The sequence below is a fragment of the Brassica oleracea genome, chromosome C1 (assembly GCF_000695525.1).
Source record: "Brassica oleracea var. oleracea cultivar TO1000 chromosome C1, BOL, whole genome shotgun sequence".
NCBI lineage: Eukaryota > Viridiplantae > Streptophyta > Magnoliopsida > Brassicales > Brassicaceae > Brassica > Brassica oleracea.
This window is the reverse complement of record NC_027748.1, coordinates 21620947-21641603: the sequence shown is the minus strand read 5'-3', so window position 1 is coordinate 21641603 and position 20657 is coordinate 21620947. Positions and strand designations below refer to the sequence as shown.

At 36.9% G+C, this 20657-nt stretch overlaps 1 protein-coding gene, 1 long non-coding RNA gene and 2 pseudogenes across 2 annotated transcripts; all 4 read left to right on the top strand.

The window, feature by feature from the left end:
* The first annotated feature begins 1199 nt into the window (after window positions 1-1199).
* Window positions 1200-2598, top strand: LOC106297971. The gene is made up of 4 exons (XR_001261454.1): window positions 1200-1428; window positions 1524-2102; window positions 2196-2258; window positions 2427-2598. It is a non-coding gene; the product is annotated as an uncharacterized LOC106297971 (long non-coding RNA).
* Window positions 2599-12409: 9811 nt separating this feature from the next.
* Window positions 12410-14083, top strand: LOC106324210 (dnaJ homolog subfamily B member 1-like). The gene is made up of 2 exons (XM_013762221.1): window positions 12410-13117; window positions 13384-14083. Exons 1-2 carry the CDS (start codon window positions 12531-12533, stop codon window positions 13826-13828), a joined length of 1032 nt encoding a protein of 343 aa, XP_013617675.1. The 5' UTR covers window positions 12410-12530; the 3' UTR covers window positions 13829-14083.
* Window positions 14084-14386: 303 nt separating this feature from the next.
* On the top strand, window positions 14387-15559 carry LOC106334903 (annotated as a pseudogene).
* LOC106334894 lies at window positions 15547-16410 on the top strand (annotated as a pseudogene).
* Window positions 16411-20657: the final 4247 nt, after the last annotated feature.

Here is a 20657-nt window from a genome sequence, read left to right as displayed (position 1 = left end):
GCAGAGTTTTCTCATGAAAGCTTCAACCTGGTCCATCTCTACTCTCCTTCGCAGCCTATTCCGTTGAACTTGTCAAAGTCACAGCTCGCTCTCCGGCAAAGACCGAGACTTGTCAAAGTCGCAGCTCTGTCTGATCGTGTCTCGGGGCCAACTTCACCGGCGGATCGAGATTGAAGAAAGTTTCGAACTTTCCCCTCGTGTCTCGGAGCTCAGTCGCTTCTTCGCGTCTCTCTCTGTCCTGGTGTTCTTCGCGACTTCTGCTTGACCAGACTTGGGAAAGAACGAGAGGGAAAGAACGAGACTCGAGCATCGCCGAGATCGCCATTGCCGCTCCGATCAAGTCCTCCGCTCTTCCCCGATCTTCCTGAACCCAAGGACCAGAAGTGGACGAGATACCGTTAACTTCACCGGCGGATCGAGACGTCGTCTTCACCGGCGGATCGAGACGGAGCTTCACCGGCTGACCGAGACGGAGCTTCATCGGCGCGTCTACGAGGATCGAGACTACAAGCTCTACGAGGATCTTTGGTTCTTTGGTGGGTACGTCCAAAGCAAAGCTTCATCTTGGTTCAAGAAAGCTTCGAGCTTTTACCTGTTATCATCGATCTCCTCTTCCTCAAAGCCGTCTCCCTTCGTGAAGAAACAAACGACTTTGATACTTTTTTTTTTCTTTCTTTTTTTTGATTTTTTCATGCTTCGAGAATGGAAGAGAAAAGAATCCATTTTGATTCTTGATCTTTTTTTTTTTTTTTTTTTTTAACCCTAGATCTAGGGTTTTCCCAAGTTTGATATGCTATCAAGATTGTTTTCTTTGGCCCCTCCTTCTAGCGCCAACTGTTTGATCCAAAAACGGTGTTTATGCTGGTGATGTTTGTTGGAATCAATCAATAAAGAATCTAAAGACAAAAGATTAGATTCTTGAGGTTTAGGAGAAATCTTGAAAGAATCAAATGAGAAATGAACATCAAAAGGAGTTTATTGATCAAAGATTGTATTACAAGAATAGTTTCTAGTGTAAAGTAATCTAAGAATCCATAAACCTTTTGTAATAAGTGTTTAATATGTCCTATGGGAGAAGATGAGCCCCTTTCTCATAAGGAGGAGCTCCTAATTTATAGAAAGATATGTCTAGGGTTTTCTAGCCAAATGGGCCTAGTACATTGTCTAATGGGCCTTGAGGGAGGATGTAAATCCACCCCCAACACTACGTGGTACAGAGTTCTTAAGCCCCAAGTTCTGGAGAAAAACCGAGGAGAGACCAATGCAGACACGGACCAGAAACACAGCAAGTGAAATGGCTGCGCAGGAGAACAGTTTTGACCAGGGAAAGACAGATGTGAACAACTTCGGCCAAAGGGGAGGTGGTTCTGTTTACCAGAAGAGATCAGCAAGAAACCAGTTTCAAGACTCTATGCATACATCCACCAGGTAAAAACCATCTTTTAGTGAAGAAATAAAACTTTGATTTCCTCTGTTGAAGAAATAAAACTTTGATTTTAAAGGTCTACGTTTGTATTTTTCAGATTATCTACTTGAGGAGTGCACTTGAGTGATTCTATTTTTATTTTATTTTTGTTGGGGAGGAGGGTGATGTGAGGATTGAAGCACAATAGAAGCTGACCAGACTGGTTGAGATTAATTGTGCAAAAGCCAAATCTCAGATTCGATGCTTTGCTTCAACGGCCTGTTTGAATTTTCAAGTCTCACTCACATGTCTTAGTAACCTTTCTCTTTTAGAAAAGCATTCTAATAATTTAATCAGTGGGAGTTTTAAAGATCAAATGGATGTGAATAGAAATTATATTTATGTGATGTGTCATTGGAGTTATGTCAAAACCATGGACAGGGATAGATGTAAAGATTTGTGTGACTATTTGGTGTTAATAATCCCTATCTTTATGATTTTTGGAGACAGCTTTGATGTAAAATTTACGTGTCACAATTAACCATGATCCCTATCTTTATGCTTTGTGTCTTTCCTTAAACTAATTAACCATGGTTCTTCATGCTTTCTATGGTCACATTCCTTTTTATTAGTAGTTGAGCACTAACTACTGGTTTCTGTCTTTTTGTTGAAACAGCTTCTCAGACTTAAGATCAAGGTATTTTTTTACTTTATCCATGTTGTATTTAAGCCATTAATTATGGTTTAAAACTGTGTCTAATAATTCGATGTATGTTGTTCTTTGGATTAGCAAAATTAGTCTGAAGCTCGGAGAGGGTAAAAAGTATGTGGATATGCCTCCTACAGAAGCATGGTAATTTAAAGCTTTTGATTGTGCTCTTATGCATCTTAGTTGTAGTGGATTACAGACAACTTTATATCATTTGATATCCTTGACGGTGCGGAGTTGCATCATGTTCGTTGCTTTTGTAGTACTTTCTTTTGTTTTCTGCTGCTCACATGATATCATATTACCTTGCAGGATTTGAGCAAGTTTACGTTTTTTTTGTGTGTTTGGACCTACCAGACACAGATGGGTGTATAATTTTATATTCTTGATATGTATTCATATGTACATATTTTGAATGAAAAAAATGTGATAAGTAAAAACAGAAACTGCAACTGAATATTATTATCTTTTTATAGATTTGTTGGCTGCTTTTATGGTTCATGGATCTTATTCTAATCTGAATCTTGCTTGATAATCCTTAGGTGACATGAAAGTCTTTCTAGGCAAGAAAATTAGCAAGTATACATTTTTCTTTCTTCTGCTACAATTAAAATGTTTTAGTCTTATATCTTTTTTGTTGGATGACTATTTTTTCTTATTCATATCACATGCCAAATAGAGTTAAGAGGCCGAAGTAGTGGCCACATTTTCAAATTTGTAGAATTATAGTTAGTAATGATAAGAGTTTTTGTTTGTTGTGACGATGAGATTTCTTCTGTCCGAACCAATGAACTGAAAGTGCCTTCAAGAACACAAAAAACTAAAAAATACCAGGCTGGGTTCATCTTGATTTCCAAATTGTTAATGGTTACATTACATTTTAATTCTTTATTTTATAGTTATGGTTTGCTTCACTTTAACTTCTTCGAATAAATTATTTTATATGAAGTGGTATTATTAATTAATATTAATTGTTGACGGTTACACATTTTAGTTCTTTATTAATTAAGTAATATTATAGTAAAAATCTGCTATAAAAGTATATTTTTTTATTAATTACTAAAATATTAATTTAATACAATATTTTAAAATGGCATGAGAAAATTTACTAACAAATAATTTTGTTAACAAACAAATTTCAACAAAACCTATAATAAGTTACAAAACATAACCATTTAGACACTAAAAATTAATTAATATTTTATTCCAGATATAATTATGATCTAAAACAAATATATTATAAAACATCATTTCCTGTTAAATTAGAAAAAAAAATTAATTATTTATGATATAATTAAAATATTTAAATAGTATTTTAAAATTGACATTTGATTATTTTATCAAATTTTATTATAGTTTTATTGATTTACCTTGGAATTAGACCAATTTATTTTTATAGATTTGTTCATTTTGAATAATTTGAAAATAGAGAATAATGAAGATTCCTGTCACTTCAGTTCAAACAAATACGATATTAAAAGTTACAATATGATATCAGAATTCTGTTCATTATTTATTTGTTTATAATATTGTTTTCAATCTATAATATTTTTAAAAATGCTTCATAAAATTAATATAAATTCATTTAAAATAATTTTTACTATAACTTCCTGTCCGTAGGGCGGGTCGGCCCTAGTAAGGATATAAAATGGTTATATTGATTTATATAAACGGTTTGTCGTTTATTATTTTCTGTATTTCTTAAATATAAAAAAATGTCAATTTAATTTCTCTTTCTATAATCACAACAATTAGTTACCATAAAGCATTATTTGTAATATTATGTAAATTATTTGGCAAGTGATATTAATTGGTTATAGATTTACCTTTTCTTTTTAGATCTAATTAAAATAAATAAAAATTAAAAATCATCGACCAATCAAATTATAACAATTTTGTAAAAGTTCACCTATGATCGACACGTAAGAAAAAATCACTAAAGTGACTTCTCAATTAATATATAGTAGGATTTTGTAAGAGTTCACCTATGATCGCCACGTAAGAAAAAATCACTAAAGTGACTTCTCAATTAATATATAGTAGGATATGATATATAGCTTTGATTTTAAGCTCTTATAGATGATTACCGTCAAGCGTGGATCACATAGGGCGGCTTAGGTGATGCAGTCATGCGTAAAAATCTTCATATGGCAGGTAGAATTGTCGGCTGTAGAATCATCTGTTATATTTCTCATAGTTGTAATAACATAATTATAATTGGTTATAGATTTACATTTTCTTTTTAGATCTAATTAAAATAAATAAAAATTAAAAATCATCGACCAATCAAATTATAACAATTTTGTAAGAGTTCACCTATGATCGACACATAAGAAAAAATCACTAAAGTGACTTCTTAATTAATATATAGTAGGATATGATATATAGCTTTGATTTTAAGCTCTTATAGATGATTACCGTCAAGCGTGGATCACATAGGGCGGCTCAGGTGATGCAGTCAGGCGTGAATCTTCATACGGCAGGTAGAATTGTCGGCTGTAAAATCGTCTGTTATATTTCTCATAGTTGTAATAGAATAATTATCCAGCGTTAAAAAAAAAGATGATTTACAAACTCTTATAATAATTTAAAACTAGATCTCGATCCGCGCAACCGCGCAGATTTTTGTTTTCATTTATTTTTATATAAATATTTTTTTTTCAATTCTAAATTGGTATATATTATAATATATATGTGTCTATCAATTTTTAAAACATAATAATTTTACTGTATATTTTTTCATTGAATGGATTGTTTCAAAGTTTCACATGTATTTGTATCTTCTTCTATATATATATATATATATATATATATATATATATATATATATTTGGATTATTATTTCATTATTAAAATTGTAACTATATATATATAAAGATTAGTAAAATATTGTTTTATTGTCATATTCAAAGATATTGTCGAATTTAGAAAGTTTTTCAAAAATTAAACTTTTCACTTCATAGATTTATATTATCAAATAAATAATTAAACATTTAGTTTTTGTTTAATTTTTAAAATAAATTATATAGTTTAAAAAAATTTCATTGGTTTAAGGTAATAAAGATTAATCATTGTTAGATAAAATGATTTTTCTTATTTAAAAGATTCATTGTTAGATAAAATGATTTTTCTTATTTAAAAGAAAAATCTTTATAATTTTAAAAGTTAACATAGACAAATATTTAAATATTTTGCATATAGAGGTATAGTATTACAACATTAAATTATATCTATTTAATTTATACTATCTATAAATCCAATGAATCATCTATTGTTTAAATCCAATTATTGATAGCCCAATAAAAATTTCTAGTAAGCCCAAAATTTAAATGATAAGATTAAATATTAAATGTAAGATGATTTTCTAGGAATAGGTCCATAAGGTCTATTTTTAAAAAAATCACACATGAATCAAGGTTGTGACTTTTGTTTTAACATATAAGATATACAATAAACCAAGATAAATAATTTGATAAATGTTTTTATAGATGATTTATAAATCATATAATATGAACTTTAGAAGATGTTAATAGCTATTATGATAATTTATATAAAATATAATCCTTTTAAATAAGAATATAAAACCATTATATTGATTTATAAAAATGGTTTGTCGTTTATTATTTTATGTATTTTTTCTCTTTCTATAATTTCAACAATCAGTTACCATAAATCATTATTTGTAATATTATGTAAATTATTTGGCAAGTTATATTAATTGGTTATAAACTTACTTTTTTTTAGATCTAATTAAAATAAATAAAAATTAAAAATCATCGACCAATCAAATTATAACAATTTTGTAAGAGTTCACCTATGATCGACACGTAAAAAAAAGTCATTAAAGTGACCTCTTAATTAATGTATAGGAGTATTGTTGATTTAATATCTAAAAACTAGATTTTGACCCGCGCTTTGGAAGCACCGGTTTATTTTTGATTTATTTTTAATAATTATGAAATTTCGATTTTGAATCATATAATTTTGATGATTATATGACAAATATATCTGGTTTGCATAGGCACTATTGATTTATATGAAATTTGATCATGTGTTTGTGTTTTTGTGGAATTTGTTCGAAATTTATTTGAAGATTAATTTGTGTTTATTAGTATAGAAATTTGAAAATGAGGTAGATATAGTGTTACCAGCAAATATTTTGGCTACATTTATTTGTATGTTTATCAACTACCAAACTACCCAAATATAAACCCAAGTAGTAAAAATATTAGTTGCTAAAAAAAAGTAGTAAAAATTATCAATTTGAGACATATGTTTCATTATTAAAAGTTAGAGTTTTAAAATAAGTGTTTATTTATGTATATAATGGTCTTAAGTTTCTGGGATTTTTCATAATTTAAATTTAAAATGGTTCTAAATTTAATTTTGTTTAAATTATGTTACGGCCAATCCCAGTCAACAAATTCTCTCTGCCGACAACAAAGAGATAAAGACTTCTTCTTGTTTATATCGAAAGTTAAAAAAAATCTCTCCGACGGCGATTCATTATTTCGTAGGAGTTCGCCGCCGAGTGGTTCCTCTAATCTGAACCGGTAAATCTTCTCTCCCTTATTTCTTCTTCATACCGCTTGAAGAAAGTTCTACTTTTCCATTTTTTATTCTGTAAATAGGGATAAGCATCAGTGAATCATATTATCTCACAAACCACAGGCAGTAAGGAACTCAAGAACACGTTTAATAAGTATCTACTTCTTATTAATCAATCAAAGGATAAAATTCACTCAAAACCTTTCAATCACAGTCACTCAAAACTCTCACGCCAATAACCACAAAGTCAGTACTGGCTTATATAGAACTTAGGAAACTCCTAATCCTATATGACATAACAAAACACATATATCCTAATCACTTTAGTAAACCAAATCCTTATGTGATTAGGATAGCTTGCAACTCAAGCTAACTTCAAGTTTATCCCAACATTCTCCCCCTTAAGCTTGAAGATAGCTTGACTCACCATTTGAACACCAATCAACTTCCTCACCTCAACAAACTTGATTCTTCCAAGAGACTTCGTTAGTATATCCGCTCGTTGCTCATTACCCGGAACATGCTCGACTTCCACTTGATTATTCTCAACACACTCTCTAATAAAATGGAACCTTCTATGTATGTGCTTGCTTCTTCCATGAAACACTGGATTCTTAGTAAGAGCAATCACAGAATTGTTATCGACCTTTATGACAACCTTCTTGCTTGGTCGGCCAATGACTTCTCCCAATAGTTCCTGAAGCCATATCCCCTGTTTAGCTGCTTCTGTAGCCGCCATAAACTCGGCCTCACAGGAAGACAGAGCTACGATCTCTTGTTTACACGAACACCACGTTATGGGACTCCTATTCAGGTAGAACACATGTCCCGTAGTGCTTTTGCCATCATCATTATCGACATTGTGAGAACTGTCGCTGAAACCCATTAGCTCCAAACTCGTAGACTGTGCAAACGTGAGACCATACTCAATAGTACCTCGCAGATAACGCATCACCTGTTTAAGAGCAGCACCATGCGACTCCTTAGGATCCTGCATGTATCGGCTCAACACTCCTACACTGAAAGATAGGTCCGGACGCGTGTGGAGCAAGTACCGCAGACAACCAATGCTTCTTCTATAATCTCTCTCGTTTATACTCTTCTCCTCAACAGATTTTGATAGCTTCACATTAAAATCCCTAGGTATAGCTGATGAATTGCAGGCGTCCATACCACACTCTTCAAGTATCTTTCGAGAGTATCATCTATCTTGCTTCAAAGCGATACCTTCTTTGCTTTGACATACTTCAATACCTAGATAATACGCCAGCTTCCCGAGATCACTCATCTCAAACTTCGTTCCCATCTCCTTCTTAAACCGGTTTATAGAGTGCACTGATGTTCCCGTGACAAGCAGATCGTCCACATATACCACAACAACAAGCGTTTCGTTCTTCTCTTCCTTTCGGTACAGTGACGGGTTTTTTTTGAACGCCTCTGAAACTTGAGTTCTCGCAAGATCTTGTTTAGTTTGATATTCCAAGCCCTAGGCGCTTGTTTTAACCCATAAAGTGTCTTCCTCAACTTGTAGACCTTATCCTCTTTTCCTGCAACTTCAAAGCCCTCAGGTTGCACGACAAATACTTCTTCTCTTAGTTCTCCATGTAAGAATGCAGTCTTAACATCAATGTGGTGTATTTCCCATCTTTTTGAAGCAGCAACGGCAATAACCAAACGGATAGTCTCCATACGAGCTACTGGTGCGAAGACCTCGTCATAATCAACTCCTTGCTTCTTCACATAGCCCTTTGCAACCAACCGAGCTTTGTATTTTATGATAGTTCCATCAGCGTTCCGTTTAATTTTAAATACCCACTTCAAACCAATATGTTTGACTCCCACAGGAAGATCAACAAGCTCCCATGTGTTATTTTTCTCAATACTGAAAATTCATCTTGACAAGCATCAATCCATACCTTCAATTCCTTAGCTTCAGCGTAGTCCCAAGGTTCGTCATTCACAATCGTCAGCAGACGTTCACACTCTGCTTCAGCTATAAGGACGTAGTCGTCGAGATAACCAGGCATTGTACTAGTCCTTGATGATCTTCTCAACTGTGGTTGCTCTCCTTGATCATCACTACTCTCATTGTCATCATCCTCTTCATTTATATCACCAGTTTGGACATCAGTCTGTGTCTCATCCTCTATTTGAGTCACACCATCAATCTTCTTGAACTCAACTGTGAAGCTTCCTCCATCGTCATTGTCCTCAACGGACTCGTCATTAGTCCAGTTCCATCCTCTCCTCTCATCAAAAACAACATCACGGCTGACCACTATTTTCTTCTTAGTAGGATCAAGTAGACGATAGGCCTTAGAGCCTGGTTCTGTTCCAAGATGGACAAGAACCTTAGACCTATCATCAAGTTTTCTTCTCCCTACCGCATTAATCTTGGCATAACACACACATCCGAACACTCTAAGGTGTGCAACATTAGGTGTTTTACTTCGCAAAGCTTCATACGGTGTCTTGTTGTCTAGAGTCTTTGTTGCGACTCTATTGATCAAATAAATAGAATGCCGAACAGCTTCGCCCTACAAAACATTAGGTACCTTCATGTGCTTCAGTATACTCTTGGTCATCTCCAGAAGTGTTCTGTTGCCCCTCTCGACAACCCCATTCTGTTGAGGAGAATATGGAGCAGTTAAGTGCCTATTAATACCATTCTCATCGCAGTACGCAAGGAACTCTTTGGAGCAAAATTCTCCTCCCCTATCTGACCAAAACGTCTTCAACACGGCCTTTGAATCATGCTCAGCTAGTTTCTTGAAGTTTTTAAACTTCTCAAAGGCTTCGTTTTTCTCTTGTAACAACATGGTCCACATATAGCGAGTACAATCATCGATTAGTACCATCACGTATCTCTTGTGTGCTGGGGTTGGCGGTGTGATAGGCCCGCAGAGATCACCATGAACAAGCTCGAGAGGATGAGTAGCTCGATATGTAGTTGCTTGAGGAAAAGGTTTCCTTGCTTGCTTTCCAAGGAGGCAAGACATACATGTCTCTTTCTCAACCGTTAGTATAGGTATGCTAGTAACTCGTTCCTTATTGATCATTACCTTTATAGTATCACCATTGATGTGTCCAAGGCGTGCATGCCATCTTGAGGTCTCGGATGTATGGCTAGAGATCTGCAGGCAGTCTTGAGTTTCTACCTCAAAAGCAACCTTGTATAGCCTGTTTCTTGATCGGTTTGATCTCAACATTAGCTTTCCATATCGATCATACAGCATAAGTGCATCTCCTTTCATACTAACCTCGCAGCCAGCTTCGGTGGCTTGACCTAAGCTATCTATGTTACTCTTCAACCCTGGAATGTAATACACATTACACAAGATCTTATTCTCACCTCCTCTAAACACGAATTGAATCGATCCTTTCCCTCTGATGTCAATACGAGAATCATCTCCAAACCTCACTTTTCCGGTGATTGTTTCATCAAGTGTAGCAAAGAATACTCTGTTACCACTTATGTGGTTGCTTGCTCAATTATCAAGGTACCAAACGTTCTTTGTATCAAGAGTAGTATCAAACATATTCGGGTTGACGTTCTTTTCATTCAGATAGACCACTTCATGCATCATTAGTTCATTTGTGTATCTTCTGTCTTGTTTTCAACTGTTTCTTGGAGATTAAGAGACTTATCAGGGCAATCAGACGCATTATGTCCTTGTTTGTCGCAGTTGAAACATGTGATGTGTGATAGATCACGTCCTTGCCCTTGCTTGTACGCATCTCGCTGGCTGTGAAAGTTCCCGGACCTTCCGCGACCTCTTCCTCTCCAACCAGAGCGTCCTCCTCGTCCTCTTCCTCTGGCTCCACCAGAGTTAGTGTAACCAGTCTGATGTTGATTGGAGCTTGCCCACATCAGCTTATCTTGTTCATCTGGATGCTCATCTTCTTCTTCACAGATTCTTTCTTCATACGCTTTCAATCTTCCAACAATATCTTCAAAGCTCGTTGTGTTCAAGTCGAGAACTTGTTCAAGAGAGGCGACAATATGAATATATCTCTTCCTTGGCAAGCTTTTCAGAAACTTCTTTACCAACTTCGGTTCCTCTATTATCTCCCCCAATGAAGCAGACTTTGATGAGATCTCTGATAGTTTCCCAACAAACGTATCAATTTTATCTTCGTCTTTCATCTTCAATCTATCAAACTCGGCCATCAAAGTTTGTAATCTAGCTTCTTTTACTCTCTCAGCTCCAACATGCCTTGCCTTTATTGCATCCCACACCGCTTTTGCTGTATCTATATCACCAACCTGCAAGTGGAAGTCGAGCATGTTCCGGGTAATGAGCAACAAGCGGATATACTACCGAAGTCTCTTGGAAGAATCAAGTTTGTTGAGATGAGGAAGTTGATTGGTGTTCAAATGGTGAGTCAAGATAACTTCAAGCTTAAGGGGGAGAATGTTGGGATAAACTTGAAGTTAGCTTGAGTTGCAAGCTATCCTAATCACATAAGGATTTGGTTTACTAAAGTGATTAGGATATATGTGTTTTGTTATGTCATATAGGATTAGGAGTTTCCTAAGTTCTATATAAGCCAATACTGACTTTGTGGTTATTGGCGTGAGAGTTTTGAGTGACTGTGATTGAAAGGTTTTGAGTGACCGTAGGAGTTTCGGCCTATGTTTATGTAGTTTTTTTCAAAAAATTTGGGGGCCCTAGGCGAATGTTTCATCCGGCTTTGCCCAGGACCGGCCCTGATAATAAGAGAGGTCTGTAGTCGATGCAGGTTAAGAGAAGTTCGGATAGAATATTTGGTAATCAATGTAGGTTACCAAAAATCTTGGTAGAGAATATAAGTAGAATTGATTAGATATTTTGTTTGATAGAAATAAGGATAATTATGTATTTCTGTCATAATAAAAAAACTTGTACACCAAGTTATTTATTATTTTGTGTTTTTTGGTTTGATAATCGTATATATTGTTAACAACAAATCTAAGAATATATCTAGTTAGCATATTCACACTATATTCGTTCTTGTTTACATATTTTGTTACGATTTTAAATTTTAAAATTTTAAATTGTGATATAGGAACAAACCTTATCGTTTAAATTTGTGATTAGAAACACTCTTTTTCAAATTGTACCATTTTTATGTATTTGAAGTTAATCGTATATATTGTATAACATAATATGTGATGAATAATGCGGTATGATCTTGTGAAAACTATGGTGATTTAGGTCTTTAATACATTCATGTTTGATTTTTTAATAAGTGATATTTCAAGAAGTGTGTCGACATATGAGTTTTTTTTTTCAGGAAGAGAAGACATGCAAGGGCAACATGAGACCATCCAAGAAGGTTTTTGATTTTAACAAACAGAAGTTGAGCAATCGCATGATGAAGTGTAATTCGTATAAGTTTCATAAGTGTAATGTTTTATAATCTTGATATTAATGTGACATGTTTAGAAATCGTTGTGGCTTATAGTTTTGGTATAATGTTTTAGTAGTCGATTTAAATGGTACAAATTTAAATAATGTAAACCGATTTGTACACATGTTGGTCACATGTTGTTATAAAATATAGGGGAAGACCAAAATTTAATAAAAGGAAAGAGTCCAAACAATTTTCATAAGTAGATTTATTAAAACTCTTTCCCTTTTAATAGTATTGATTTAGATATAGTTTGGCCAAGAGAATTAATGTATGAATCTTCGGTTACAGTTATGATGTTTTAAAATATTTGTTAAATAATTGTTAACAAGAGAAAAAAAAAAGAGTTTTTAATGAAAACGGAAACGTGGAAACTAACCTCCCTCTTTCCTAGTCTCCACGCATCTGTCTCTGATTCTGTTCCCCTTCTTTCTCCGGCGACGGCCAACCATCGTGAACCGCACAGAGAGAGAGATGGGTGTGGATTACTACAACATGCTGAAGGTAAATCACAACGCGACGGAGGATGATCTAAAGAAAGCTTACAAGCGTCTCGCCATGATCTGGCATCCCGACAAGAACCCTTCCACAAGGCGAGACGAAGCGGAGGCCAAATTCAAACGGATCTCCGAGGCCTACGACGTCCTCTCCGACCCTCAGAAGCGCCAGATCTACGATCTTTACGGCGAGGAAGGCCTCAAATTAGGCAAAATCCCAGATTCCAACGCGTCGGAGGCTTCCTCTTCTTACTCCTCGAGGACGCCGCACTTCTACCACCAGCACAGGCAGCATCCCCCTAACGCCGCCTCGTTCCGTTTCAACCCTAGAGACGCTGATGACATCTACGCCGAGATCTTTGGACCTGAAGGCGGCGGAGGAGGAGGACACAGAACGTTTAGGGATGGGCGTTTCAGGAACGGTCATTTCAACGCCGGTGGTCATACCAGTGAGCTGAGGAAAGCTCCAGCCGTGGAGAATCCATTGCCTTGTACTTTGGAGGATCTCTACAAAGGTGTGAAGAAGAAGATGCGGTTATCTAGAAATGTCTACGATGCTTCTGGGTATGCTTCCTTCTCATCGAAAGCCTTCATGCATCGCTATTGTAAATGTAATACAATGAGCTAAAAGATGATAGGTTTCACGTTTCTGGCTCATCTTGTATCATAGATTTTGGTTTATTACTTGCTGCTTGGTGGCCAATGGTCTGCATATATAAAGTTGAATTTGAGCTTATATATTGGACTGTAGGAAGATGAATAATGTGCATGATTCGGAAGCGGCTGATGTCTCAAGACTTGTTATGACTCTGTGTTGTTTGGTTTTGTAGTAAAATGAGGGTGGTTGATGAGATATTGCCCATAGAGATAAAACCCGGGTGGAAGAAAGGCACAAAGCTCACTTTCCCTAAGAAAGGCAATGAAGAGCCTGGAATCATACCTGCTGATATCATCTTCGTGGTTGAGGAGAAGCCACATCCTGTTTACAAGAGAGACGGAAACGACCTTTTGGTCAGTAAGGAGATCACTCTGCTTGAAGCACTGACCGGTAAGACCCTTGATCTGATCACGCTTGATGGAAGGAATCTCATGATCCCACTAACCGATATCATCAACCCCGATCACGAGGTTGTTGTTCCGAACGAAGGGATGCCAATCTCTAAAGAACCTGGAAAGAAAGGTAACCTGAGGTTGAAGCTTAACGTGAGATATCCGTCGAAGCTGACAGCAGAACATAAATCCGAGCTGAAGAGAGTTCTTGGTGGGGTCTCATGATGATGATGAAATGTAGATAGCAAAAGTAGAGGAGGTGATAGATTGTGAATGGTAGGATGGTTGGATTCTTCTAAGGGGGCTTGGATTTGAAAGCCGAAGAACAGATTCAAGCTTTGCTTTTGGAATTAGACATTTTTTTCCCTTTTTCTAAATTCTATTTATTTGATTTGGTTGGAGGCCTTTTAATATGCAAATATTGGAGAATGCTTTGTTATCTATTTATCTTACTAATAAAATTCAAATGTTCCCCCGCTATTACTGCTGCCTTCATAACTGAGGTCTGATAAGCTTAGAGTAGAGATCTAAGCAGAGTTATGATGAGTGTCTATATCAGACAGGCAGTAGGAAGGTCAAGAGTGAAGGCTAGGCCTCTTAAGCAAAGAACTAACTACTTTCATTACGGTTAAACCAATCCATACAAAAGCCAAGACATGTCAGTCTAAACCAATTGAGAATGCAACTGGTACCGGTCTACTGTAGCTCACCTTCCGTCAATCCTCCGCCATATATTGACTGTAACTTTATTTTTGATTTGACCATCTTTGAACTGAATCGGGGATGGGTCAGAAGAAGAAATCCCCCGCGCCTCGCTCCAAACAATCTCTGTCTCCTTACAACAAGGCGATTCGGCTCATGCTCTCGCCACCAACACTCTGCCCTAATTAACTGTGTGCGTGAAGGTCGCTTCTACGAGGAGGTATTGAGTCTACTAGAAAATCTGTGGAGGTATCACCAAACTCTATCTATTGCTAATCTGCTTTACGAGGCAGATAACGATGCGAGAGAGAGAGTATCACCGAGCTCTCTCGATTGAGAATCCGATCGATCTTGCTTAAGGTTGAGACTTAGCACAAGATATTGACACCGGAGGTTCGTACTGCAAATGTGCAGGATGAGCTCAGGTCACTGATACAAAAATCTACGTGGGTGAAACACCTGGAAAATGGTGAAGGGAAACTTCGAGTTTTCCCCTTTAGGACCCTATTGAGAGTAACGAGATTAAGAAATCTACCAAGACTCCTGAAGAGAGGAGGAAGGAGATTGAAGTGAGGGTCGATGCAGCTAGGTTGTTGCAGCAGAAGTCAGAATCTTCCTCCTCAGATAATGTTAACAACAAGGGATCGGATTCAACACTAGGTTCAGGTCAGAGAAGCGGGGAGAGGAGAAAACATGGAAACGCAAGGAAAAACGGCTCCTCACAAGAGCAAAGAAACGAAGGAAAGATTTGCCTAGAGTCAAGGTCAGTGATCTTAAGAGTCACTTTAGTGCATCAAAGGATGAAAATGCAAATGATATAATAAGTGAAGCTTTGTCCTTTTGTGAGGCTAATAAGATCTGGAGGTTCTTGGTTTGCGACCGGTGTAGTGAGAAGTTCATGGATTATTGTACGGGAGCACATTGGTATCGTGTTAATTAATATGCATATGGTTTTGCCTGAAAGCCTCCACAATGAAAGGATTGAACTGCTTCTTAGTTCCCCATGGAAACCATTGGATCTCCCTGCTGCGGTGAAAATGCTTTGCAGCCAGAAAACAATCCATAATACTGAGTTTAATGAGTTTCACTCTGGAGATTATATGGAAGATGGTGACTACTACTTCCAAGATGCATGGATACTTCACCAGAGAAAGAAAATCTTGGAGATGCTTGCAACGGTTGTGATGAGAATGGCCAATATCTGATGATCCTCAACGTACAAAGCTCCTCGTAAAATTCCGTACAGCCTTTGAGTTACTTATCATGCACGATTATTTAGCTGCCAGCCATTACGATAAGGTGATACAATTTACTGTGGATGAACTCCGAAATCTACCGTCGGGTTCACAGCTCTTAAATCGTGGTTTGGGTCAGTCACCTACATGCATTCGCTTCTTGGAAGCTACCCCGCTCAGTAAAATTCTTAGATTCCTGCAACACTTGTCAGCGACTTTTGGGTTGAGTCGATATTCAGGCATCCAAGAAAAGTATATGGGCTCAGCATTGAACAATGGAGCTATATCAAGTTCTGGGGAGATAGCTAATGGCAGTAATGTGTCTTCTGTTGCGGATGGATTTCTTTCATGGATTTTCACACGATCCTCTAGCGAGGAACAAATTGGGTTCGAGAGGACAAAATAAAGGACTGGAGATCATGGAGATTCTTGAGAAGGAGTTCTGTCACTTGCAAAACCCCTGCGAAAGAAAAATGCGAGCACTTAAGCTACAAGGGAGCACTGCAGACTGTTGAGGACCTTTGTTTTTAAGAAGGCTGGAAGAGAGAGGAGGCTTCAGCAGAGTTTACCCATGAAAGTTATGAATCTCTGCTGAGAAGGCCAAGTGAAGAGGTAAATGAAAGTGGAAATGATTTTTCTATCAGTAGTAGGGTTGAGTCAAAGGCTATAGCAAATTTTTCGAAAGACGCTGACTCTTAACGACAATCAATAATTTTTTGAAAGACGCTGACTCTTAACGACAATCAATTTGAATATGAAGAATCATATGCCTGCACGGGTTCTCAGCTACGTGATCTGGAATCTGGGGAAGCTGATGAACGGGGGATGTCTGCAGAGATAACTTTTCTTATTGTTAAGCCATACGACTGAGACTAATTAATAAATGCATTTTTCCTAAACAAATATTCTAGGATAAGACCCGCCTCTATAGCCTGGTATTTTGTGCCCTGCGCGGGATGAGATAAGTATAAAAATGATATATTAAAATTATTAAATTGTATTTTGCATGGTGAGGATAATATAAATTGAAGTATATATAATTGAAAAGTATATATTTAACAAAATTGAAATATAATGAAAGCCCTTAATATAGTGGACTTTATTTCATGGACCTTAATTTTTATTATTTGGTGGACCTTAAGTTTATAGAATAATTTTATTTTGTTGGGTTTTATTTCATAATTGTCTGCAGAGATAACTTTTCTTATCGTTAAACCATACGACTGAAACTAATTAATAAATGTCTTTTCCTAAACAAATACTCTGTATGTATACTATTACAGCTTAATTTCCGCACAGTGTTACTGGCAGGACCGTCTTAAACTATTTTATAGTCTTGGGCGTAACTTGGAATATGAACCCTTTCTATAAACATTTCTTCATTCCATTGCCTTGATTGTGATCAATTCTTCGACGAGTATCATGCCCACTTATTTTTATGACCTGAAACAAATAGAAAAAGAGGTATCAATTCTTTAAAAACGAAAAGATAATCACATAAAACATTTTTTTTTCTAGCTTTAGTTGATGCAAAATCATTAATAATTAATTCAAAATTCATACCCTCCAAGAGTTCCTTTTCAATGCATAAAATTGCTAAACCGTTCAACCTTCCTTGAGACATTGATGATCTCAAATAATTTTTTAACAGCTTTAGCTTAGAAAAACTTCTTTCAGCTGATGCAACTGTCACAGGTGTGGTTAGTAAAATTCGGTAAGCAATATCAACATTTGGATAACAACCCATAGCTTTTACCAACTCAAGAACCTGAAACGAAGTCATTGCTTCATCGGACAAACTCACCTGCAACATTCTTAACTCAGAGGAAACATCTAAATCAACATTCGACGAATCATAATGAGAGAATGTTCTATAAAAATTAGTGCAATTTTCTCTTAATTCAAAGCATTAAGTGACTTTAACTTCACTGAATTATATAAGAAACCAAAAACATTTTCAAATGTTCTCATTTGTTCAAATCTATCATTCAACGAAGTAATAGCCATATCCACAACAACAAGGAAATAATTAATTTTAAAATCATCTTCAGATGTTTGAATTACTTCATTATGATAACTTTTATCAAACTGTTTTTTTCTAAAACATCGACGGTTTTTGGGAAATATAGCATCAATACCCATCTCATGAGAAAGATCTTTAGCCATGTTCATACTAGAGCTAAATCCATCATGTCTATATTTCTCAAAAAAAGACATTACACCTTCTACTTGTTTCATGCATTATCAATACATATGGTTTTATCTTGTAATTTCGTACTTGCCATATTAATAGCAAATAAAATATCATGCCAAATAACAATACCAAGCAAAAACTCAAAATTCTCAAGTGCATCAATCAAACTTTCAGTTTCACTTTTTGAAATAGCATCATCACACAAATCATATAGTTCAATTAAGGCTGCTCTTATTTGAGGAGCTTGATATCTTATAGATTTTACACTTTTTATTCGACTCTCCCATCTAGTATTAGACAAACTTTTTACTGTAAAACATGAAATATGCTTAAGTAAAATATTCTATCTTTTTGTAGAGCTCGAAAATAAAGTGTATATGCGTTGCACAATCCCAAAAAAAAAACAGCTTTCACACAAGAATGTGCCATATCACTAACAACAAGATTCATACAATAAAGTGCAACGCATATACACTTTATTCTGCAAGCTCCCTACTGTGGGTTATCTCACGAGCATCCTATGGAATATCTTGAGAGGTTCGAGGATCTTATATCTGCTATCAAAGTCAATGGAGTCCCTGAAGACCACCTGTTCTGCAAGCTCTGCAAGCTCTTCAAGTACTCACTTGTTGGAGAGGTTTCACATTGGCTTAAGCAGTTACTACCATGATCTCTTACATCCTGGGTCAACATCAAGAACGCATTCCTATGTAACTTCTTTGATGAGGCACACACTGAAGACTTGAGGAGCAAGATTGCTACATCCGCGCAGGAGCCTACATAGTCATTCAGAAGCTCTTGGATCAGATTTAAGTATTACCAAAGGGATTGTCCACACCATGGATTCAATGAAGTGTAGCAGCTCAGCACCTTCTTCAGAGGCATCACAGTGCAATATCAGATGGCTCTTGATGCTTCTAGTGAAGGGAAATTCAACACTAGGAATCCATAAGAGGCTGTGAGACTTATTGAGAACTTGGCATCCAACAATAGAACCAAGAACACTGATTTTGAGAGAAGGAAATCTGCAGCCATCCTTGGAAAGGAGCAGATGGATGAGGTGAAAGCAAAGCTGAACAATGTTCACAAGCTTCTCAGGAAGCATGCTTGCTTAGTAGAGGATGCAGATGCTGTAGATACATAGGATAGAATAGGAGTAGAGGAGGATGTGAACTTCATCAGTGGAGCTGGATTCCAGAGGTCTGGAAAAAAGAATGGAAACGGGAACTTCTATGGCAATGGACATAGGAGTAATTTCAACCAGAGTTCATAGTACCAGAAACCCTACAGCCATAACTACAGCAGCAACAACAGCAGGAGTTATGGGAACTCATCTTACCAGAAGCCACCACCACAGACTCAGGAGAGTAAAATTGAAGCAATACTTGATCGGGTCCTTGAAGGACAGCAGAACATGACGATGGACTTCAATGGGAAGATTGATTCTGTCTACAACAATCTGAACACAAAGTTTGAGACTTTGAGCACTCATGTGAAGAAGCTAGAGATGCAGGTTGTTCAGACATGAAAAGCTGTTAAGAGGCAAAAATCCTTAGCAAGGGGGGTAGGAGATGATGCAATGAAGCACCACGTGAATGCCATCATAGATGATGATTTCTTGCAAGTGGTGAAGCATGAGAAGCTGCAAGAATGAGATTTCGAAGTAGAAAGTTCGATGAGTTTTGGCAGATCGCATTGGTGTCGATCGGCGTCAGACTTCGAACATCGATCGACGGACTTCAACCTAAACCGATCGACAAGTTCTCCAGAGCATTGATCGACGACACCTACAGAGTCAGCCACATCGTGCAATGCCGTGAGGATCATGACCCACGAGGAGTTCGCAGCAAGACACCCACATCCGCCCAGCCCTTTACATGTCAACATCGATCGGCAAACTGAGCCAGCCATCGATCGGCAACGAGAGACCACCACCGATCGACAACCTCCAGCACCCATTGATCGACGAGCACCTCTCACATTCCGAGTGCTGTTGAAAAATCGACATCGCGCAAATCAATGCACTCATGCCACAACCAAAACCTTCAGCTAACCCACCAGAGACTACAAGTACACATTCAGAAGATGCACATGAGCCTATGCAAGTTGATAAGGCTCCTATGGGGAGAACCTTGAGGAAGAGAAAAGAAAAAGTTGCTAAACATCTGAAGAGGGGAGCTAATGAGAAGGATATGGATAGTTTTCTTAAGCGAGTCCTTAGGATTCCACTGGAGAAACCAGTCGAGGAAGCTTACTTCACCCACAGATTGTGGATGTTCTTCAGAGAGACCAAGGAAACTGAAGAGGACATTAGGAGAATGTTCCATAAGGCCAAAAATAAGATGAAGAATAAGATTACACTGAAGAAGAAGAGTGGTCCTGAGAAGTTTGCAATACCATGTCTGGTGAAGGGTATTGAGTTCCCACATGCATTATGCGACACATGAGCATCAGTCAGCATTCTACCTAGGGTTATGGAAGACCATCTAGGTATGAAAGTAGAGCCGTCAACAAGTAAAGATACACCGTCATAGCATTGTCGGGTTCAATTTCGTATGAAATCGCAAGTGGGCTTTTAGCCGTGTTCTAGGCCTCTTTGGGCCGTTTTTCGACTTAGACGTTTTTACGACTTCTTCGAAAAACGTTTCTTGATGCGACGTCGATTTAACGAGGAAGTCCACACTTCTCGTATAGTTTAGAAAATTGTGGTGTTAAGTTAACCATTGCCGTTTATACGATAAACATGGACTTCATTCGGGAAAATGAGTCTTCGTGGTTCTTATTGTAAGGCTCCAATGGTAACTCTGATCAATACAAAAAGAGGGATTGATCCGTCGAGGTTTGGGAAAAGGCATAAGGTCCGGTCCGCGTCGTCTTACAACGATTCGGGAGGAGTCGGACGGTGCGTTATGTCCAACTCGCC